General features: G+C 37.2%; 1 protein-coding gene across 1 annotated transcript; it reads right to left on the reverse strand.

Annotated features, from left to right (window-relative positions):
• Positions 1-11836: 11836 nt before the first annotated feature.
• On the reverse strand, positions 11837-20699 carry RBM43 (RNA binding motif protein 43). Its single transcript, XM_036745782.1, has 4 exons — positions 20540-20699; positions 17096-17306; positions 15385-15476; positions 11837-13656 (listed from the first exon to the last, which is right to left on the reverse strand). The coding sequence occupies exons 1-4, from the start codon at positions 20540-20542 to the stop codon at positions 12886-12888; spliced, it is 1077 nt and encodes a 358-aa protein (XP_036601677.1). The 5' UTR covers positions 20543-20699; the 3' UTR covers positions 11837-12885.
• Between the last annotated feature and the right edge of the window lie 4273 nt (positions 20700-24972).

Genomic DNA, 24972 nt, shown 5'->3' on the forward strand with positions numbered 1-24972 from the left:
TTAACTTATTTATAATATAAATTTTATAAACAATAACATTAGTGTTGCTTAAGCCTAGGAAATACATTGGGCCTGGAGTTTGACATCAAGATAAAGAGAAAAGAGAAAGCTTTTTGGGAAGGAGGTTTCTCTAGTTTACTTATAAGTTAAGAATGGGCCTCAGAGCTGAATGAGGGATGGTATGTTTTTGTTAATTTATGAGGAAATGTGTAAGAACATATCCTTTTATTACCTTAAAACCTAGGCTGAGGATTAAAAAGGAAATGAGTCAGTAACACTTAAAGAGAGGGGTGATCATCCTCTAGGTTACATGTGAGAAGGTCATCATTTCTAAGCCTGCTACATACACTAGTACATACAAATTTGATGTTACATAATTAAGTAATGAGAACTATAGCAGCCTTGAAGTCAGAAAGACCTGAGTTCAAATCCTAGCTTTGACATATACAAGTTGTGAAACCCTGAGTGAGTCACTTAATCTCTAATACCTAGGCCATTCTCTAAGACAATAACAGTTCCCAATCTGCCATGGTAGAGGAAGTTTCCTCACAAAGAATTCCCTAAAACACTTTTGACAAAATACAACACTCATTCCTATTAAATATTAGAAATCATAGGAATAAATGGAGCTTTCCTTAAAATAATGAGTAGCATCTATCTAAAATGATTGGCAAGCATTAATGGGGATAACCTAGAAGCCTTTCCAATGAGATCAGGGGAGAAGCAGGGATGTCCACTTATCACCACTAATATTTAATATTGTTATAGAAATGCTAGCTATAGCAACAACACAAGAAAAAGAAATTGAAAGAATTAGAATAGGCAATGAGGAAATAAAACTCTCACGTTTCAGAAGATATGATGGTATACTTAGAAAATCCTAGAGAATCAGCTAGTGGATTATAAACTAGTTGAAATAACTAACAACTTCAGCTAAGTTGCAGGATATAAAATAATCCCACATAAACAATCAACATTTCTATATATAACCAACCAAGTCCAGCAGGAAGAGATAGAAAGATAAATTTTATTTAAAATTACTGTAGATAATACAAAATATTTAGGAGTCTACCTGCCAAAACAAATGCAGGAACTATATGAACACAATTGCAAAACATTTTTCACGCAAATAAAGTCATATCTAAACAATGAGAGAAATATGAATTGCTCGTGGGTAGGCTGAACCAATATAATAAAAATGATAATCCTACCTAAATTATTTATTCAATCAAATACCAAAAAATTAGTTTATAGAGCTAGAAAAAAATAATTTTAAAATTCATCTGGAAGAACAAAAGGTCAAGAATATCAACGGAATCAATGAAAAAATATGAAGCAAGTTGGTCTAGCTGTACTAGATCTCAAACTCTATTACAAAGTGGTAATCATCAAAATAATCTGCTGCTGACCAAGAAGTGGAGCGGTGGATCAGTGGAATGGAATAGGTACACAACACACAGTAGTAAGTGACCATAGTAACCTAGTGTTTGATAAATCCAAAGATCCAAGATTTTGGAACAGGAAATCACTGAAAAAAATTTCTGGGAAACAGTTTGGCAGAAATTAGGCACAGGACATCATCTCACACTTTATACCAAGATAAAGTCAAAATGGATACATGATTTAGACATAAAGGGTTATATCACAAGCAAATTAGGGGAGTATGGAATATTCTACCTGTCAGATTTATGGATAAGGGAAGAATTATGACCAAACAAGAGATAGGAAAGCATTGTTAGATATAGAATGGATAATTCTGATTACATCAAATTAAAAAGTATTTGTACCAACAAAACCAATGCAGCCAAGATTAGAAGGAAAGCAAGAAACTTGGAGGGGGAATTTTTATAGCATGTTTCTCTGCTAAAGGCCTCATTTCTCAAACATACAGAGAACTGAGTCAAATTTACAAATGGTTAAAGGAGATGAACAAGCAGTTTTCAAAAGAAAAATCAAAGCTAGCTATAGGCATACGAAAAAAATGACTTAAATTACTATTCATCAGAGAAATGCAAATTAAAATGACTCTGAGGTACCACCTCACACCTATCAGATTGGCCAATATGACAGAAAAGGAAAATGACAAGTGCTGAAGAGTATGCAGAAAATATGTTGGTGGAGTTGTGAACTGATTCAACCATTCTGTACAGCAATCTGGAACTATGCTCAAAAGGCTCTAAAATTGTACATATTATTTGACCCAGAAACGTCATTACTAAGTCTACCCCAAAGAGATCAAAGGAAAAAGACCTATTTGTACAAAAAATGTTTATAGCAGCTCTTTTTGTGATGAGAAAGAATTGGAAATTAAGGGGATGCTCATCAATTGGGGAATGGCTGAATGTGGTATATGATTGTGATGGAATACTGTTATGCTAAATAAATGATGAACAGGATGCTTTCAGAAAAACCTGGGAAAACTTATATGAACTGATGCAAAGTGGAATGAGCAGAAGCAGGAGAATATTGTACATGGTAAAAGAAATATCATACAATGATCAACTGTGAATACTATTCTCTGCAGTACAATGATCCAAGATAATTCCAAAGGACTTACAATGAAAAATGCTATCCACCTCCAGAGAGAGAACTGATAGGGTCTGAATGGATATTAAAGCATTTTTTTACTTAATTATTCTTATGGGGTTTTGTCCTGCATTTTCTTTTGCAGTATAGCTAATATGGAAAAGTTTTCAATGACTGAACATGTATAATCTATATCAAATTGCTTGCTTTCTCAAGGAGGAGGAAGAAGGGCGAGAAAGACTTTGAAATAAAAAAAATTCTAAATGAATGATAAAAAATTTTTTGTTTATATGTAATTGAGAAAACAATTTAATTAAAATTAAATTTAGAAAGCAAAGAATTCCCTACAGAAATGAAATCAGAAGTCTAAGCCAAAATTTTTTCCAAATCAACTAATAGTTATATTCATTTTTTTAATTATATTTTTTATTTTTAGTTCACAACACTCAGTTCTACATGTTCTTGAGTTTCAAATTTTCTTCCCTCCCCACCCCTTGCTGCTGCCTGCCAAGACAGCATGTAGTCTGATATAGATTCTATATATACCTTCACATTAAACTTATTTGCACCATAGTCAAGTTGTAAAAAAGAATTACGACCAATGGAATGAATCATGAGAGAGAAGATACGAAACCAAAAAAGAAGAGAAAAAAGAGTAAATAGTTTGCCTCAATCTGCATTCAGACTCCATAGTTCTTTTTGGGGCTGTCTTTGACCCTTGTATTGCTGAGAAGAGCCAAGTCTATCAAATCACAGAATCAATATGTCTGTGGTCGTGTACAATGTTCTCTTGGTTCTGCTCCTCTCACTCAGCATCAGATCATGTGGGTCTTTCCAGGTTATTAGGAAGTCCATATCTTCCCCATTTCTTATAACACAATAGTATTCCATTGCATTCATATACCACAACTTGTTCAGTCATTCCCCAATTGATGGGCATCCCCTTGATTTCTAATTCTTTGCTGCCACAAAAAGAGCTGCTATAAATATTTTTGTACATATGGGTCCTTTTCCTGCTTGTGTGATTTCTTTGGGATACAACCCTAGAAGTGGTATTGCTGGGTCAAAGAGTGTGAACATTTTCATAGCCCTTTGGGCAGAGTTCCAAATTACTCTCCAAAATGACTGGATCATCTCACAACTCCACCAGCAATGTAACAATGTTCCAATTTTCCCACATCCTCTCTAGCATTTATCATTTCCCTTTTTTGTTATTTTAGCCAATCTGACAGGAGAGATGTGGTACCTAACAGTTGTTTTGATTTGAATTTCTCTCATCAATAGTGATTTAGTTCATTTTTTCATATGCCTATAGATATCTTTAATTTCTTCCTCTGAAAACGGCCTGTTCATATCCTTTGACCATTTCTCAATTGGGGAATGGCTTTTATTCCTATAAATTTGGCTCAGTTCCTTGTATATTTTAGAAATGAGGCCTTTATCAGAGACACTGGTTGTAAAGATTTTCTCCCAATTTTCTGCTTCCCTCCTAATCTTTGTCACATGAGCTTTGTTTATACAAAAACTTCTCAATTTAACATAATCAAAATTATCCATTTTGCGTTCTATAATGCTCTCTATCTCTTGTTGGGTCATGAATTCTTCCTTTCCCAAATTGCTTATAGTATCAGCCTTTATTTCTAAATCATGAAACAATTTTGACTTTATTTTGGTATACAGTGTAAAACATTGGTCTATGTCCAATTTCTGTCCTACCATTTTCCAATTTTCCCAGCAGTTTTTGTGGAATAATGAATTCTTAGCCCAGAAGCTGGATTCTTTGGGTTTATCAAAGAGTAGATTGCTATAGTCACTGACTATAGTGTCTTGTGTACCTAACCTATTCCACTGATCCACCATTCTGTTTCTTAGCCAGTACCAGGTAGTTTGGAGGACTGCTGCTTTATAGTACAGTTTGATATGTGATATGGCTAGGCCACCTTCCCTAGCATTTCTTTTTGTTAATTCCCTTGATATTCTGGATCTTTTGTTCTTCCAGATAAATTTTGTTCTTATTTTATCCAGCTCTGTAAAATAATTTTTGGTAGTTCAATTGGTATGGCACTGAATAGATAGATTAATTTAGGTAAAATTGTCATTTTATTATATTAGCTCAGCCTAACCACAAGCAACTGATGTTATTCTATTTATTTAGATCTGACTTTATTTGTGTGAAAAGCGTTTCACAATTATGTTCATATATGCTCTGGGTTTGTCTTGGCAGGTAGACTCCCAAATATTTTATAGTGCCTTCAGTAACTTTGAATGGAATTTCTCTTTCTATCTCTTGCTGTTGGGCTTTGTCAGTAATGTATAGGAATGCTGGGGATTTATGTGGGTTTATTTTATATCCTGCAACTTTGCTAAAGTTGTTTATTATTTCAAGTAGTTTTTTACTTGATTCTCTGGGACTCTCTAAGTATCATCTGCAAAAAGTGATAATTCAGTTTCTTCTTTGCCTATTCTAATTGCTTCAGTTTCTTTTTCTTCTCTTATTGCTACAGCTAACATTTCTAGTACCAAATTGAATAGTAGGGGTGATAATGGACATCCTTGTTTTACCCTGGATCTTTTTGGGAATGCATCTAGCTTATCCCCATTACATATAATGTTTGCTGATGGTTTTAGGTAGATGCTATTTATAATTTTAAGGAAGATTCCGTTTATTCCTATGATTTCTAGTGTTTTTAATAGGAATGGGTGTTGTATTTTGTCAAAAGCTTTTTCTGCATCTATTGAGATGATCGTATGGTTTCTTCTAGTTTTATTATTGATATGATCAATTATGCTGATAGTTTTCCTAATAATGAACCAGTCTTGCATTCCTGGAATAAATCCTACCTGGTCATAGTGTACTATTCTTGTGATAAGTTGCTGCAATCTTTTTGCTAATATTTTATTTAAAATTTTTGCATCAATATTCATTAAGGAAATTGGTCTCTAATTTTTTTTCTCTGTTTTGAATCTTCCTGGTTTAGGTATTAGTACCATATTTGTGTCATAAAAAGAATTTGGTAGGACTCTTTCTTTACTTATTTTCCCAAGTATTCTATAAAGTGTGAGAATTAATTGTTCTTTAAATGTCTGATAGAATTCACATGTAAAACCATCTGGTCCTTGAGATTTTTTCCTGAGGAGTTCATTGATGGCTTACTCAATTTCTTTTTCTGGGATGGGGTTACTTAGGTAATTTACTTCCTCTTCTGTTAACCTGGGCAATTTGTATTTTTGTAAATATCCATCTGTTTCCCTAAGGTTGTCCAATTTATGGGCATACAATTGGGCAAAATAATTCCTAACTATTGTTTTAGTTTCCTCTTCATTGGAGGTGAATTCACCCTTTTCATTTTTGATACTGGTAATTTGGTTTTCTTCTTTCTTTTTTTTTTAATCAAATTGACCAAGGGTTTATCAATTTTATTAGTTTTTTCATGAAACCAGCTCTTAGTTTTATTTATTAGTTTAATAGTTTTCTTGATTTCAATTTTATTAATCTCTCCTTTGATTTTCAGTATTTCTAATAATAGTTATATTCATAGGTACCATATGCACAAATACACACACATTTATATTCTAATAATAGTAATTGCTAGCATTTATATAGCACTTTGAGGTCTATGAAGTGTCTTAGGCATATTATCCCATTTAATCCTCAACATAAACTTGCTATTATTATTTTAATTTTACAGATGAGTAAATTGAGGCAAACAGAAGTTAAGTGACATGCAGTTTCACAGTTGTTAAGTGTCTAAGGCTGAATTTGAACTCAGGTCTTGCTGACTCCAAGTCCAATACTCTATACACTGTGCCATCTAAAAAAAAAAGTTCTCAACAAAAGCTCTATCCTGATCATTCACTGTGGAATAAAATTGACCTGAAATTACTGAAAGCTTTCTCAGTGGCCCAAAAACTAGCATGTTCTACCATTTGGAAAAATTTTAAGTAAAATCCCTATGAAAAATTTTATTTACTGTTAAAGGATGAACGAACCTAACTCCGGAAAGCTTCACCACCAGTAGACTGTAACTTAGTGATGACTTCTTTGGCCATGGAATCCATGAAACAAAGAAAAATGCTAATGGTTCACAGTTATTTCACAGTGGCAGAAAAGGTGGTGGAGGATGCTATGAATCAAATAATGCTTTGACCACTTACTGTGGTGTTTAAAATAATTTTTGTTGTCCCTAACATTAATTGAATAAAATCCAAATATAAGTCATGCCTGGATCTCCATAGATGTATGTAAAATGGCCCACTGCTCCCCTACAAACACTCAAGGTAATATTGCATATATTGGGAACAAGATAGCCTTTATTTCACTCTACAAAAAATGTGGAAAACATGTCACAATGGCATATAAAAATTGATATAATTTTCCCTTTCCATTGAGCCCCACTTATCTTCCAAGGAGACACACAGTATTCCAGACTCATAATGTCATCCTATGCTTTGGGATCCACTTAGAAATACAATAAAAATGATCTTAGAGAGGCAACCTCCCAACCTACACACGCATGCTTGGGGACATATGCACATGTGTGCATATGCACGCGCACGCACGAACACACACACACACACACACACACACACACACACACACACACTGATAAACCCTACAGGTACCCTTCAGATAGATATAACCTTCCAGCTTTATGAAGTGTGGCCTTCCTCTAGAAGGAACACAACCTTGGGATTGCTATAGAGGCAATTCTTCACCATTAGACTCACAAATATCTCACAATAATAGCTGGTGGAAAAAATCTCTATCTTTTGTTTCCCCATATCATGACTCAGTCTCTTGATGTTCTGGCTCAGTTTCTTAGGATTCCTGCAACTTTGGGCCCACAGAATAATCCTTTTTTTTCCTCCCTAAGAGAGGTTAGAGCAGTTTGTGATCTCCTTGCTTGTTCTCTAGAAAAGAGGTCCCGGAGCTCTTGATTTTGGGAATGACAGAGGCAATTCTTAGTCTTACACTTCTCAGGAGCCACCCCTTTTCTCTCTAGAAGGCTGGGTTCTCAAACTTTTCCCAGGAATATTCTTGTCTTCTATCTCAGAAACTGAGGTTCCAGAATTCCCATCACTTAGCCATATAGTTCTCCTTTCCAGAGACCATGAAGATCTTGTGATTGAGAGAAGACAGAACTATAAGGTGCCTCTGACCCTGTTTCTCCATGGCAGGGTCCAGATATAGAGTCCAGAAACTCAAGAGTCCAGGAACTCTCTCCACCACTACTGCCCTACCTGGTGCCATCTTTTAGGCTGAAAGGCTTTCTTGGGCCTGAGGAGTAGATATTCAGTTGGTACTGGGGAAGTCCTCCTAATGCACAGGCACCACCACCATCATCATTCCCCTCCCCAGGTACTAAATTCTGTTCTCAAGTCTCTGGTCTTTGACTCATGCTCAGCTCTCTCTGGATCTGACAAAAAAGGGGGTGGGGGTGGAGGGGAAGGTGCAACACAAAGGTGTGGCTCCAATTTATAATTTTCTGAGTCAACAAATTCATCTTCAACACATTCATAACAACCCAACTCAATCAATTCCTATCTGACCAGTGAGACTCAATCATTCATCCTCAAAGAGTTATGAATGAATGAATGAATGAATGAATGAATGGACAAAGCATTTATTTAGTGCTTACTATGTGACAAGCATTGTGCTAAGTGTTAGGGATACAAATATGAAAAATCAATATAGTATCTGTCTTCAAGGACTTTATATTCTAGGGGGGAAAACTATATGATATATATGCATACACACACATGCACACACACACACATATGAACAATGGAGAGAAAGTAGTGTTTTGGATGAGGAAATCAAAGAAAATGGTGATTGAAGATCTAGGATAATTGATTAAAGTGTTCTTACCCTTTCCCAGAAATTATAGTGTTGATATGATCACTGCTCTCAGAGTCAGAAATAGCAAGGAGATAGAGAAATAAGGAAGTCAAGAAGACCTAGGTTCAAATGCCACCTCTGACACAAACTGGTTGGGTGACCCAGTTGAACAGGCCATTTAACCTCTCAGTGCTCTAGGAAATTAACTAACACCATAATGTGCTGACCTGAAGTGGTAAAGGTAATTTGGAGATCATCCTACAGGCATCTTATATTTCATTGAAACTATGGTATTGTCAAAAGATGTATAATTGTTGGTGTTTTTCAAGTTCATAATAAAAAAGAAAAATTTTTAAATGAGATAGTAGGATCTGGGCTTACCTCAGAATAAAAGCCTCATGGAAGTGAACAGATTAGGCATCAGCAGTGAAGGAGGGCTCTTTGCTGTAAATAAAAGTTTTAACTGCTTCCTGAGAAACATGCAAAGCTTTCTTAAGAGCTCCACATTGTAAAGATAATTGAAAATTTACTATACATAAGTAGAGTATGGTAAGAACAATATTTTTGCTAAGCAGACTAACTCAACTAAACAGGGACATGGCAAAGTGTGCTCATGTAAGTATTCTCAAGAATTCCTATTAGTCACATTATCAAATCATTTTTACAACATAGCACTAGCCAGACCATCGAAATAACTTCATTCTCTAGAAATAGATGTTTACTAAAGCAATATACTATCTGTATTCCCTTTATACATTTGTGAAGAATAACTATATTTTTTCCACTTTTTTCTATTTCTTTTTTTCTTTTCCGAGGAGGGAAGGCAGTGCAACTGGGGCCAAGCGACTTGCCCAAGGTCATACAACCAGCAAGTGTGTCAAGTGTTCTGAGGCCAGACCTGAACTCAGGTCCCCCTGACTCCAGGGCTGTGCTCCACTTACTGTGCCACCCAGCTGCCCCTGAAGAATAACCATATTAACAAAGATAAACCTTTCCACAGCTCTGTCAAATATTTCTTGACCTAGTCATATGTAACTTCTAGCTTATATTAAAAGATGAAATAGACCACTTTAACCTAAAAATGCCTCATTCAACCTAAAAATGCCTCATTCAAACTTTAATGGATGTAGCATTCCGGAAATTGAAAGGTTTTTATCCATTTATAACAAACTAAAATATAATTCTTAAAAGAAATCTGATATACTAGTTGAGATTTTAGAGAAAAGGAAAAAAGCAGAATATGCTTTTCTCTTATTTAAAATAATTCAAATGAATACTTTCATAGCTGTTTCCTATGTGATCAGTTACATAAACACAAGGACTTATCAAACAACTAGTCTTCCCAAGGAATTCCCACCTTACCTAAAATTAGCTCAGAATTAAAATTTAGAGGAGAAAAATCCTGCATTGGCAAAAGACAACTGCTTATTTATTTCTCACCTCTCCAAAAAATAATTTTTCCAATCTGTTCTTTGCCTTGGGGGAGGTATCTTTCAGTGCATTAGACAAAATTTGTGGAGAAATGGCTTGATTACTTCTAGAAAGAAAAGCCACTCATATTAATCTTATTTCTAGCTGATTTTCATTCTTAAAGAATGCATAATCAAAAATAAAATATAATTATTTTATTCTTTTTTTGAATTCATTTTTAAATTTTATTTTTCAACTAAGAATCATTTATTTTCTCTCCCTTCCACACACCCTCAACCAACTTAAAAGAGAAAAACAAAAACCTTATAACAATATGAAGTCAAGCAAAACAAATTTCCAAAATGGCCATGTCCAAAAATGAATATCTCACCCCTTTGTCAGAAGACAAATAGCATAGTTCTTCCGGAATCATGATTGGTCATTGCATTTATCAGACTTAAGACTTTCAAAATTGTTCATCTTTGTTATGTTGTTGTTGTATAAATTGTTTTCTATGTTCTATTCACTTTATTCTGCATCAGTTCACACAACTCTCCCCAGGTTTTTGTGAGTCCATCTCTTCAGTCCTCTTGGCATAGTTGTATTTCATTACATGCATATTATGTAATTTGTTCAGCCATTCCCCAGTTGATGGGCAGCCCCTTAGTTTCTAGTTCTTTGCCACTACAAAACAAAAATTTTGTACATATGGGTCCTTTCCTTCTTTCTTTGATCTCTTTAGGGTTATGTGCCTAGTAATTGTATCACTGGATAAAAGAGTATGCCCAATTTAGTACCTTTTGGAACATAGTTCCAAATTTTCCAGAATGGCTGGAAGTTCCACCAGTGGTTCATTAAAGTACCTATTTTCTTTCATTTGTTTATTAACTTTCACATCTGTAAGCTCTCAAAGACTTATCTGTCAGTCAATCAATAAGTAGCTCCTACAGGCACTGTGCAAAGCACTGGGGATACAAAAAGAAAGGTAAAAAATAGTCCCTCCTCCCTAGGAGCTACAATCTAGTGGGGAGAGAACACGCATAGAACTATGTACAAACAATACACACATGGGATAAATTGGAGACAAGCCACAGAGGGAAGGCACTAGCATTAAGAGGGGCTGGGAAAGGCTTCTTGCAAAAAATAGGATTTCAGCTGAAACTTGAAGGAAATCATGGAAGCTGGGAGGAAGATGTGAGAAAAGGGGAAGAGTTACAGGCATGGGGGAAAGCTAGTGAAAATTCCTACCACTGGAAGAAGAGTTTTTTTTTTTTTAAATTAATCAATTTATTTTTTTTTTAGTTTACAACACTCAGTTCCACAAGTTTTTGAGCTCCAAATTTTCTCCCCCTCCCTCTCCTCCCCCCTCCCTCCCCCCAAGACAGCAAGTAATCTGATACAGGTTCTATATACACCTTCACATTACACTTCTTTTCCCAATAATCAAATTGTAAAGAAGAACTATAACCAATGAAATGTACCACGAGAAAGACGTATCAAAACCAAAAATAAAATAAAATAAAGAGAGCAAATAGTCTGCTTCAATCTGCATTCAGACTCGGTAATTCTTTCTCTGGATGTGGATAGTCTTTTCCATCATGAGTCTTTCGCAGCTGTCTTAGAACCTTGCATTGTTGAGAAGAGCCAAGTCTGTCAAAGTTAGTCATCACAGAAGCAATGTGTCTGTGGTTGTGTTCAAAGTTCTCCTGGTTGTGCTCCAGGTTCTTATGAAGTCCATTTGCTCCTCATTTCTTATAGCACAACACTATTCCATTACATTCATATATCACAATTTGTTTAGCCTTTCCCCAATTGATGGGCATCTCCTTGATTTCCAATTCTTGGCTACCACAAAAAGGACTGCTAAGAAGAGTGCCTTATTCAAGGAAGAGCAAGGCTAATGTCACTGGATCATGGAGTATGTGGCGGGGGTGGAGAGGAAGGGTGCTAGGAAGTAAGGAAACTGGGAAGTTAGGAAGGTAGAGAACTTTACAAACCAAATAAAGGGTTTTTTAGAAGGTCCCACAGGCAAGAGAAGAGGGCTCATTAGAGGGAAACAACTTCTCAATAATCTTTCTATTTCAAATCCTTCATCTTTAACAACTTTATCAAACAATAAGAAATTAAACAAAAGTACTTTCCTTTTCTGCCAAATTGTACATAGCAACTGCAAGATAACCACTTTTTGCTTAAGACCTTTGGGGTAAGGCCATTGACATAAAAGACTATCTATATACATCAAAATATCTATATCAGCACTTTTTTATTACAACAAAGAACTAGGAACAAGCATTAGCAAAATGGATAAACAAATCTGGAATATATAAATGGAATATTAGTGTGCTATCAAAAAATTATGAACGTAATGACTACAGAGAATCACGGAGAGACTTACATGAATTGATGCAAAGTGAAACAAACAGAACCAGAAAAACAACAAACACAAAGAACAACACGTAAATAGAAAGAACAATCACAAAATAATTAAAACTGAATGTTGAGAAATTGTAATGATGAAACTTGTCACCAATGAAAAAATATGAGAGGACACCTCACCAGTCGTTCCTTTAGAGAGAAGGGCTGAGGTGGTGGTTGTCATATGTTTGAAATAATGTGTTCAATGTCATATTTTTCCAATATGTTCACTGGTTTTGCTGATTTTTTTTTCTCATCCTCTTTAACTTTTTTCTCTTTGTCACAAGGATGGCTCTCTGGGAGCAGACAACAAGAGGGATAAAGGAAGAAATGTAAGCAATATAAAAACAAAAGATTTCAATAGAAATTATTTTTCTAAAAAAAAAGTCTTTGGGGAAAAAACTGAAGAAGAGTAGCATGCCCAAAATTACAAATAAAGTTCAAATATCAAGCAGTCTTACCACAGTGGATATTTGTTAATTAATTGTGAACTGACTTTAAAATATCTTTAAGTTTCAATCTAGCATGGTTTGTGTTAGCATTCTATTTAGAAGTAATCTATATTTTTCTACATGTTTATGACACTGACAGAAGCATAATGATGGTCATCTAGATGTTCTAAAGGATAGATTTAAATCTATCTTTTCCTAAGAAATTACTGGTTATGTGGAAAAATTTGAGAGTCCTTACACATTTTAGCTAGCATCATTGTGGTTTCCGAAGTTCCCTTTTTTCCCTGCAGACTTCATGACAAGTTTTTTGAATTGGTAAGTATCACTAGCATTCCCTATGATGTCAATTTGCTTAGAATTAACCTCAAACAGAACCTGGGGATACTGTGGCTTCAACACTTGGCATGCCGCCAAAATCTGCTCCCTCTCATTTGCATCCTTTCCCTCAAAAGATAATATCTCTTTTCGAAGATCAAGGGAAAGTGTGTATGAAAAAGCCTCAATTAATTCCTTTACTTTTTCCAAGTGATCAGAATTAGAATCGGTCTGAGAACTTCTTAAACATATTGTGGTGATTTCATCTTTATCTATCTCTTCACTAATGACATTAAAGTCTTTTAAAATCTTTTCATACATTTGGTTACCATGCTTCATGTATTTAAATACATCTGTATCAAGCACAATTATCTGTTCATTTCTGGTAGTTTTGGGCATTGCAGGCTGGACAGACGACACAGCTGTGCTCCATTCTGGAGAGTTTATCTTCTTCTTCCTTTTTCTCAGACTGACACAATTTGCGTTGTTTCCATGAAGAGAACTGGCCCGTAACAACAGAACTTCCTTTAGCCTCTTGATTGCTAAAAATGACCCTTTAACAATGACCTTTCCATTAGTTTCCACAAGGTAGAATTTCAAGGATGGAATTTTCTCCTTAAGTTCTGTCACCAGATTTTCCAGAACAACTTCCTTTCCAAAAACGGATAAATCAAGGTGAACAAAAATACAATCAATGACCTAAAATTTGAAAGGAAAGAAATTGAAATAGAAGTATTCAAAAGAGCTGTATTCAAAGTGCAACTTTTCCTTCTTATCTCTATAGACTTGGTAGTCTAGGCCTTAATTATCTTTCATCCAAAGTAATGCAATCACATTCTTGTCTCCTTTCCTGCTTCTAATCTCCTATCACATTGCATGCCAAGGCCAAAATTCTGAATCCATTTTTTAAATCAAGTTGCCTTTGAAGATTCTGTTTTCCCTAATTCCCCCTATGCTCTTGCTCACAGAATTCTTGCTCAAAGCCCCTTCCTTGTATTTATCCATATCCTCTGAGCTTTTTCCAAATCATCACCTTATGCCAGAAGCAGTCTTCTTCCCCCCACCCAAATATTTACATATTTTAATTAACTGATATAAATGGAAAACACATATGACAATCTCAGAAATTTAAACCAAATTTCTAAAGACTGAAAATTTGTATTCTGTATAAACTTTTCCCCTGATATGAATTTGGGCTGTGTGAATTGTCAGTCAGTCAATCAAAAAACATTTATTAAGCACTTTACATGTGCCTGGCACCATGCTTAGTGCAGGGGATGCGACAAAAGGCACATCCTCATCCTTGCCCTCAGGGAGCTCCCATTCAAATGGAGGAGACAACACGCAAACAAACTATGTACATACAAGATAAAGAGAGTAGCTAGAAGATAGTATCAGTGGAAAGGTACTACCAGTGTAGGAGAAGGAGGTGGTACTGGGGAACCTGGAAAGGTCTCCTGCAAAAGGCAGGATCTGAGCTGAGTCTTGAAGAAAACCACGGAAGCCAGTATGTGGATGGAGATGGGGAGTGAAACTATTCCAAGCATGGGATCAGCAAATGAAAACACAGAGAATTGGGATACAGAGTGTTGTGAGTGAGGAACAAGGCCAGGGTTCACTGCATTGTATAGGGTGTTCCTAAAGTCTGGACACATAGGCAAAAATGCATATTTTCAAGAAATGAATGAAATTTTCAACATTTTATTTAATTGGAATATTAACAAATAACATCTTCAATATGATTTCCATCATTTGTGATGCAAGGGTTGATGCGCTTCACAAGATTCATGTGAACTCGTGGCAATAACTCCACATTGCCCATGTGTCCAGACTTTAGGGACACCCTGTAGAGTACAAGAAAGCAAGTAAAGTGTAATACTAGAAAGGCAGGAAAGGGCAAGGTTGTGAAGAGCTTTAAATACCAAACAAAGGATTTTATATTTGATCCTAAAAGTAAAAGGAGCCATTGGAGTTTATTGAGTCCAGGGGGTGAAGGAAGAACACGGTCCAACCTGCACTTTAGCTGAAAACAGAGTAGACTGGAATGAGAGATTTAAGGCAGGTAGAATAATAAGTAGATTATTGCAATAATAGCCAGGAGGGGATAAACAACTGTACCAGGATGGTGGCTGTATTAGTGGAGAGAAGGGGGATATATGAGAAATACTATGAAGGTAGAAATGATGAGACTTAGGAATACATTAGATATATGGAGCGAGTGCAAGAAAGGAGGCAGGAATGAAGCAAAGTTTGCGAGACTGGATGGCTGGGAACATGGTGGTGTTCTGGACAGGACTGTGGAGGTATGAAAGAAGGGAGGGCTTGAGGGGAAAGAAGAGTTTTTGTTGTGGATTTGTCCACACTATGAAAGACTTCATGGAGGGAATGGAATTTCAGGAATATGCTTAGCACAAGGCACATACTCACGTTTTCACTAAAATGAGATACAGTAAGACAAGTTGGAAGTAGCCCCTCCTCTGATAGACAGTGTTTCTTCTTTTTAAGGGCATTCTCAACACCTAAGTAGGAAAAAATAGATAGATTCTCTCACCTGTTTTGCCAGTTTTCAATTTTTCCCTCAAAAGTAAACACCTAAACTAAACGTTCATTACTTCTAGCAATTTTGTAGAACTTGTAGTCTCACTTCCAAAAGCATGTTCCATGGGGAAGATCTTGCTTTAAAGAATAAACTTATGAATAAACTAAAGAATAAACTGAAGTATATCTTTCTATCCCAAATTAAAAGCTATCTTTATTTCATAAAATCACAGGATCTCAGAATTGAAAAGGGGTTATAATCAATTAATGTACATTTGTTAAGCACATGCGATGTGCCAGGTGTAATGCCAGGCAGGTGAGATACAATGACAAAAACATAACAGCCTCTGACCATAATAAGCTTACATTCTGCCAGTGGCGACAATATATGCATATACACGTATATTAAAAAAAATAGATTTAAGGTGTTTGGGGCAGAGGGTAAAGGCTTCCTGTAGAAGGTTGTCACTTGAGCTGGGTCTTAAAGGAAAGTAAGGATTTTAAGACATGAAGTTTAGGAAGGAGTGAATTCCAAGCATAGGGAAAACAATGAGAAAGAGATACAGACAGAAAAGGTCAATCTGACTGTACCATAGAGTGTGTGTGGAGAATAATGTGTCATAAATTTGGAAAGGCAGATTGGGACAGGATTATAAATGCCAAAAAGAGGAGTTTAGATTTGGGCCTAGAGAAAATAAAAATCCATTGAATCAATCAATTAATCAACATATATTAAGTGCCTACTATGTGCTAGGCACTGTGCTAAGCACAGTGGGGATACAAAAAGAGGCGAAAGGCAGTCGCTGCCTTCAGGGAGCTTGTGAGACAATGAAGTTATTGAGCAGAACAGTGACAGGTTTGGGTCAGCTCTTTAGGAAAATCATTTTTAATAGTTAGTTGGAATAAGGGAGTGGGATGAGACTTGAGGATGAAAGATTATTTAGAAAGTTGTTCTAAATGTCCTTGGGAGATGGGATGAAAGCTTATTCATGGCTGTGTGGATAAGTACAGAAGGCAATGCAGTACTATCCAAATAGTACTGGATTTAGAAACAGAGGACCTGGGTTCAAATTCCTTATATGGGGCATCCATACCTGACATATTGGGTCTGTCCAGGGCAGAATTAATTAGGACTATTAACTTCATGCTGAACATTTTGCTTTTATAAATTAAGGTGGTTTATTCCAGTGTCATTTTACTGCTACTATATCCTGTTGTTCCAAGTTATGTTGAACTTGTCATACACACAAACCCGTAGGACTCCCAAGAATTTTTAAAGATCACTAGCAGCAGGTTATTTCTGTATCCTATCATGCAGCTCGTAAGAACCTGGTGACATGAATTTATCAGAAGTAACTAGGTCCTGTCTTATTATCTCCTCACTTACCTGGAGTTTCCATTGCCTGGTTAAACATTTTTGTTCTCCATCTCCTAGATTGAATCACATTTCTTTGATATTCTCTTTGACCAAATTTAAGCAATTATATCAAAGAGGAAAGTTATCAGTGACTTACGAAATTCACTGAGGCATTTCAATGGATTTCTCATTTTGTTGTAAATAATTTTTTTTTTAATTTGGAAGAAACAAATCTTGAAATACCTTTTATTTCCTTGAATGTCACAAATGCAACTCCTTTGATTTTTGTTGGATATGTTACACTTTCTACTTCTCCACCTTCGTTATCAGCCTTCTGGAAATAACTCTTCAGAATATCCGCCATGTCTGCCTCATTAGAATTTCCAACAGGAACATTGGAAACCACAATTGTCCTTTCACATGCTTCAGGTTCCTTGACATTTTGAGTTGATGCCTGTGTAAAAAAATGGAATAATGTACCTTAAAAAAAATACAAGCTTTATCCAAATGACACTTGACCTCCTCCTTGAATTCTCTGTAAATGATGTAAGACAGTAATAAAGTGTGTATGTATGTAAGTTATGATGTAAGCATAATAAAGAGGGATATTCCCTGAAAGCACAACTAATGGCACTACTGAAAATAACCTCAAGATGGGGACCAGCTTTATCTACATGACTGGTATCCAAAATTGTTTGCCTGGGGTACCATCCGGAGATTCAGAACTGTCAGCCATTGGACGCCAGAGACCGGCATCAATGACCCTGCAGAAACCAGCAATCAGCTACCGTAAAGCATATAACAATTCTTCATCTTGTCCCTTCAAGTGCTGTGAAATCCTATTTTCTTAGTGGAAGTTTTCCAAGTCTCCATCAAAAATTAAGCCCACACAAAAAGATTCCTATCCTCTGACCCAATAATCCCACTTAATAAGGTTTACACCCTAAGGTGTAACTTAACCCCCTACCCCCTCACCCCACCCCTTCACCCCCACCAAACTGCACAACTCTGGCCTTCTCTGCTATGCCTCAGAAATCTTTTTATCTTTGAAAATCGCTTTGGCCCTGGAATATATACTTTGAAAGTTCCGTCAGACCTTGGAGCCTCCTTCAGTTTAGAGGGCTCCTCCCAGAATTTCCATTTAAGGAAGGTGCCCAATCCAGGCATCTCTTCATTTCCATCAGGCTGGACTCCTCTGGGTTTCTCCATCATGCCTTCCCCCCACCTTCTCTCTTTACCCGTTTTCAGCTTCTTTTTATGTGTGGTCTTCCACATTAGAATATAAGCTCCTTGGGGGCAGGGCTCTTTTTGCTTGTATCTGTATTCCCAGTGATTAGCATAGTGCCTGGCACATAGTAAATGCTTAATAAATTCTTTTTAACTGACAATTCAACTAAGAAGAATAGTGATAGGAAGATTAAACACATCTGTACAAAAATATTCATGGTAACACTATGTGTAGTAGCAAAATTTAAAAAAAAAAATGATTTTCCCAAGAATTGAGAAATGGCTAAGCTGCGATATGAAATTAATGGAATGTCATTTCACTGTAAGAAAGGCTAAGTAGAATGACTGCAAAGAACTATGCATATATATTTATTGCGCAATACTGAGTGAGCAAAGCACTACCAAAAGAACATCATTCACAATCGCTTTCCTGTGTCTTTATTCAATGTATTTGGGTTTTGTTTTTTTCACTAGTTATTTCAATTTTTGTTCTTGATTATGCTTTTTCTCTTACTATCTTTCTTTGGTTCTTGTTCATATATTTGAATACTTGTTTGGGTCAGTGGAAGTTAAAACAAAATGTAGCAATAAAAATAATTATTTAAGAAGAGGAAAAACAAACCCAGAGCTTAGAAATCAGTCCAGCTTCCCCAGGTTGCTAAGGAAATTCAGTTCACCATAACTCTTAGATTGGAGGAAAAAAGGGGGTGAGTTCATAAACAATACTTCAAAAAAACCCTTCATAAGATTGATATGACGATTAAAACATAAACAGTAGGAGGCACAAAGTAAGGGTCACCAAGTAAGAGTATATAGGGATTATTCTTTTTTTTTATTTGGGGGAGGGGAGGTGATGTATCCCTTTAGCAATCTCGTGAAGCCTACCGGCTCTTTAGAATGTTTAATAAAATACATAGTATTACAAAGGAAACTAATTATAAATAGTCATCAATTTTTTTGAGCAAATATACCCCAAGTTAAGAACCCTTGATGAAAAAAAAGTTCCCCAGGTCAGAGCCTTGAAGGGAGCATTATAGACAAGCCAGCAGAGATAGAGAAAAGGAATCCAAAATGGATGGCTAAGATAATTTGTTATCTTGTAATAGCTACTGGAAGAATCTTCGTGGCTGCCTCCTGGTGGAAGATAGCAGTTCAAAAACAAAACGCAGAATGGTCTCTGTCCTCAAGGAGATATATAACATGTTCAACTGTAGACACAGTATGAGAGGAAAATGTGGTAAAGGAGAGATCCAGGCAAAGGGTCCCAGGAAAATTAAACAAGGGAGAAAATACTTAGGCTAATATCTGAAAAACATGAGAAGGAGCTAATATCTGAGGTGAAATAGTATATTATGGACTGGTTGAATTTAATTACTTTTTTGCACTCGGGCAAGGCCTTTCAAAAGCACTGGGTCTGCCTGATGCTTTTGCAAATCACACAGTCTCTCACCGAACTACAGAAAGTTCTGAACCCCCTCCCCCCGCTCGGGCTTCCAAATTGATTTTTTTTTTCCGGCCAAAATTTACACTGCTCTTCGCAGATGCGAAGCAGTCCTAGATATCCTACCCCAATATAGACCATGACGGTCCAGAAAGAGTTAAACTCCGAAAGGCACGGTGGAGGAGGCCACCAATCAGAAGCATTGCTTTGCATGACAAATCTCGGGCCCTGAGGATGAGCTAAGACCTAAATTCTACCCGAGGTTGCCATCTTTGTTGTGCGCAACCTTTTAACAAACAGAGAACGCTATTTTAGAGCATCCGTTTGTGAACCGAACACGAGCTGTACCTGCAGCTCTCAGACAAAGGCCTTTGCACACACCTAAACACAACAGCTACAGATCACTAAAAGGGGTTCCCAGATCTCTTTTAGTAAACTGGGGGTCAGGAAGGGTAACACCCGTCTCTGCCTGCCCTTCATGCAGGCCTGGCATCCAAGCCCAGGCTTAGGTGTCGTCACGTCACAACCCCGCGGGGGCTAATGGCGACACTTCCTTCGTCTCCATCCCCTGGACCTTTTTCATCTAATATGACGGCTGCCCCTGCTGCTTCGCCCGGGCTTAGGTGTCGTCACGTCACAACCCCGCGGGGGCTGGTGGCGACAATTCCCTCGTCTCCATCCCCTGGACCTTTTTCATCTAATCTGACGCCTGCCCGTTCTGCTTCGCCCAGGTTCAGGTGCCATCGCGTCACAACCCCGCAGAGGCTGATGGCGACGCTTCCCTCGTCTCCATCCCCTGGACCTTTTTCATCTAATCCGACGCCTGCCCCTTCTGCTTCGCTCAACGTATGCCAAGCAGCTTTGCCCAGATCTCTCGTTTTTTAAATTTTCGGGGAAAGCCTGGGTTAGCGCAGCAGGCAGGAAGAAAAGATGCTCGGGGTTGGGAAAGCGCAGAGAGGGCATGGGGAAAAAGGAGGGGAGCCGTGCTCAAGGAGAAAGCCAAAGGAAAAGGTACTTGCCATGGCTCGAGAAGAGTGCTGGTTCCTCAACGCCGCGGACTCCACAAAGAAATCTGCGCCAGAGGAGGAGAGCAGGCTGGGCTTTCGTTTAGCTTTCTCTCCACTGGCGTCACTTGGCAGTGCGGCAGTGGGCTGGGCATCCGACTAACTCCGCCCCTTTCTTCCCAGCTGCCGCTGTAGCTAGAGCTCTAAGGCTGGGGTAGCCGCCCCTAAGGTCAAAGCTCTGGAACTGCTGCGGCTGGAATAGACCAGCGCCCAGCAGAGGATAGATGTTTTCTCCTAGCCAGGGGGGCACTGATTCAGTGAAAGGCGGGGTTTGAGTTTGGAGAAAACCATTTTCTCCCCACTCTGTGCGTAGAACTCCCCAACCTCCCGTCAATCTAACACTGCTTTTTCCTGCTGCGTCACATTTTCCTTTCTCATGGCTTTTTAAAGATGGAGAGGACTTGAAATCTTTCTTCCTCCATTTCGTCTTCATTCTCTCTCTGGAGAGAGTGTGACTGGAGCTTCCTTAGATTGTCTTCCCTGCCTCCTTTTCTAATGTCATAGATTTCTAGATCATATGAGAAGGAACTTTAAGTCTTCTAGTATCCTGACCACGCTTTTTTCTACTGAGGAAACAGACCCAGAGAGACTGACTTACCCAAGGCCACACAGCTCCAAATCAGCTGCTTTTCCTACCCCTATTTGTTTTGATGCTTGAGCTTTACAGGATCCCAGAGACCAAATATTTAGAACAACCGCCTAATCTTACAGATGAGGAAACCGAAGTTAAATGACTTAGATGGAAGACACCTCAAATCATCTAGTTCAAACTCGTAATTTTACAGGTGAGGAAGTTAAGGCCCATAGAGGTCAGATGGTCACCCCATTTAGGCTGGATTTGAATGGTCTTCTGACTCCTTACAGGCCTTCTCATTCAATATTCAGTATTATTTAAGCGCCATTTGCTATAAACGATCTGAGTTCTGAAGGGAATACTCAAGGAATTTCTAATCTAGTAAGGGAGAAGAGGAATGTATACAAATCGATATAATGCAAAAGTAAAGTATACAAGGTGCTATGAAAACAGACTGGAGAAATAAAAATGGTAAAGTGCATGCTGTAGGATTGGGGGAGGGCACCTGAACCCAGCCTGGAAGGATAAGTACAATTTCAGCAAGTGGAGAGGGTGATGGCCAGAAGGGGAACTCCAAGCCGTGAAAGGGCAGGTAATGTTGGGAAACTGACTACTGTGAAATATTTGAAGGGAAATAGTCCCCGATGAAATTGAAGAAGTTGGTTAAAATCAGATTGTGGAGGCCTTCAAATGTCAGATTAAAGAGGATAATTAATGAGGAGCTGGCTTAAGTCTTTGAGCAGATTAATGACGTGATTAGAGCTGCATTTTAGGAAAATTAATTTTCACAGTGAAGATCAGGACAGAATGAGGAAATACATTACAAAAAAAAATGTCATCCAGCACCTTCCAAAATAAACTGATCTTCCAGTGTTCTTTTGTTCTGGCATAAATTGCTACTTACTCAAGCCTAGCTGCTGTTCTGAAAAACAATACATTAGGCTTTATACCCTTAGGGTTATAGAAATCATATTCTTTTAGGGTTTACAAAGTCCTTAGTGCGAGCAAAGGGAAGAGGTGTGATTAAATTCCAATTTATATACTTGATTTTATATATTCTTTACATTTATTCTAAGAAATGGAATGTAAACTACTGAGAGAGGTTTTGTTTTTATTTAAAGTCTTATCCCCAGTTCCTTGTGCATGATAAATACTTAATGAATGTTGGTTGAATTGAATTAATGCATTCTAAAGAGGCTGATCTCCCTCTTTAAATGTCTCTCTCAATCTCTCTCAATCGTCCAATCTTTCTGTCTCTCTGTCCCTTCTTGCCTCTTTGTCCCTCTCTCTGTTCCATCCCCTCTGTATCTGTCCACGTTTCTCTCCCTCCCCTCCTCTCTACTCTCTCACATACACCCACTGACATCCCTAGAGAGAGACAGAGCATGAAAGAGATAAAGACAGACAGACCAAGAGACAGAAAGCTAGGTGCAAAGAGAGACAGGGAAAGCTTGACCTGCCTTCTCTTCCCTGATAGTCTAAATGGAAGGCAGGAATAGTGATAGAATTAGTTTATGTTTCTATGTAATTTATTTACATATTATACTGACGTTTTCTTGGATAAAATAGTAATTCTTAGTATGAAAGACCCTGGAGAAGACTGGAAAGGTTTGAAAGGGAACAAAACATGTCTCCTAACAGCTATAGAAGAGGAGGTGCAGCTTCTATCTAGACATGTCTTCAGGAGCTCTATAAAGCTCAAATATTATCTTTTTGGTTTTTGCCTCTAATAGAACTTCTTGTGTTTAGAGGTAATGGAAGCCAAGAACACATATACTTTCACTTTTCCTAAGTACGAGCACACTGGAAAGCCCAGTCTGGAAGTCAGAATCCTACCATCCTCTAGCTTTAACTATTAACTACCCTCCTGAACCTGAGAAGCTCACTTCTCTCTGGGCTTCAGTGCCCCCATTTAAATTGAAAGGGCTAAATAGATCATAAATAAGATGCTTTCTCTTCTCCAGAGGACCATTTTTTTTCTTGCTAGGCTTATCTTTTCATGCTCTGACATTTCATTATAATATCTTCTTTCTAGCATTAAAGAAAAAGAAATTCATTTAAGACTGTGAATCGGTATTGGTCAAATATAGTAGCAAACTAAGTTTGGCCCTGTCAACTTTGCTGTTGGAACTTCTGTGCCAATTCAATAATTAATAAATCCAGCTGAATATAGGCCACTCAATGTAAGCCAGACACCTAAAGGAACTAAATAGAGATAGATGGATATAGATCTGTCTGTAGATAGATGTTATAAATCGCTACATATTATATGTGTATACCCTGAAAAATAATTACAGTTGCACACAGATTTTTAAGCAATCTATACTTGGGAGGAAAAAGTTTAAACTAATGTAGGACTATGTTCTTACAGGGATAAGAATTCGAGCTATCATTTTGTTGATATAGGGAACTCCTGGATGAGGAAATTCTCTCTGCCAATATAGGTCAGTACCTTCTTTGCAACTTAATAGACTTTTTTAAAGTTATTATTTATCTATTTTATACCAATTAATAAACCTTTATCTTCTCTCCCTCTTGCTTCCTTCCTCTATCCTATTAAAAAAAAAGATAAAACTTTTGTAACAAAACCCCATAATTGTCATGTTCGAAAATGTAAGTCTCATTCTGCATATTGAGTCTATCACCTCTTTGTCAGGAGATGGGAAGCATGCTTCACCGTTGTTCCCTGTATCATGGTTGTTCATTGCACTGATCAGAGAGGTTAAGTCTTTTAAAGATGTTTATCTTTACAATGTTGTTATTGTATAGATTGTTCTGCTCATTTCATTCTGCATCATTATATGTAAGTCTTCCCAAGTTTCTCTGCATCCATCCCTTCTTTTCTCTCTCTTATGGCACAGTAGACTCCATTATATTCAGAGACCATAATTTTTTCAGCCATTCCCCAATTGATGGACACTCCTTTAATTTCCAGTTCTTTGCCATTATGAAAGAGTTGCCATAAATATTTTTTCTATATGTGAGTTGTTTTCCTTTTTCTTAAAAAATCTTTTTGAGTTATAGAGATAAGACTAGTAATGGTTTCTCTGTGTCAGAAAGTATGCCCAGTTTAATAACTTTAGGGATACAGAGCTAAGGTGCTTTCCAGAATGACTATGCCAATTAGCAACTCCGCCAACAATGCATTAATGTGCCTATTTTTCCAGAACCCCTCCAATATTAGTCATTCTCCTTTTTTGTCAACTTTTCCAGTCCCATAGCTAAAAGGAACTTCAAAATTGTTTTAATTTGCATTTCTTTAATATTAGTGGTTTGGAGCACTTTTTTTCCTACAGTTATTGATGGGTTAGATTTCTTCCTTTGAAAACCACCTGTTCATATCCTTTGACCACTTGTCATTTGAAAAATTTGTCTGGTCTTAGAGAGTTTCCTACAGCACTGAGAAGAGGTTAAGCGATTTGTCCAGCATCACACAGCTACCATGTGTCAGAAGCAAGACTTAAACTATCTTCTTGGCTCTGAGACAACTCTCTATTGACTATATCAAATTGCCCTTCATAGTACTTCAGTACATATCTTCATTCATGCTTACCCACTTTTACAAGGTAATACTTTGCACTAAATTCAAAATCAGGGTAGTTTCAGCATCACCTAAGAAGTTTGGTAGAAGAGAGTTCTAAGGACTCAGGGAAATACAAGTATACACAGAAATACATTTTTGTTAAATTTTATGTAAATTTTAGTAGGTTAAGCCAGATGGCCTACATTCACAGTTTTTTTTCCCCTTGGGGAAGTGATAACAATTAAAACATTAGTCTTTATCACTGTTTTCCCTATTGATAATTATTTCACC

Source organism: Trichosurus vulpecula, chromosome 2 (assembly GCF_011100635.1).
Source record: "Trichosurus vulpecula isolate mTriVul1 chromosome 2, mTriVul1.pri, whole genome shotgun sequence".
NCBI classification, from domain to species: domain Eukaryota; kingdom Metazoa; phylum Chordata; class Mammalia; order Diprotodontia; family Phalangeridae; genus Trichosurus; species Trichosurus vulpecula.

Excerpts from the sequence above, each read along its gene's own strand:
- RBM43 (XM_036745782.1), bottom strand. Across the intron at positions 15,477-17,095 it reads GACATTCAAGGAAATAAAAG|GTGTTGAGAATGCCCTTAAA; the intron begins GTATTTCAAGAT and ends TTTCCTACTTAG. Across the intron at positions 13,657-15,384 it reads TATCTCATTTTAGTGAAAAC|GTCATTGATTGTATTTTTGT; the intron begins GTGAGTATGTGC and ends TTCAAATTTTAG.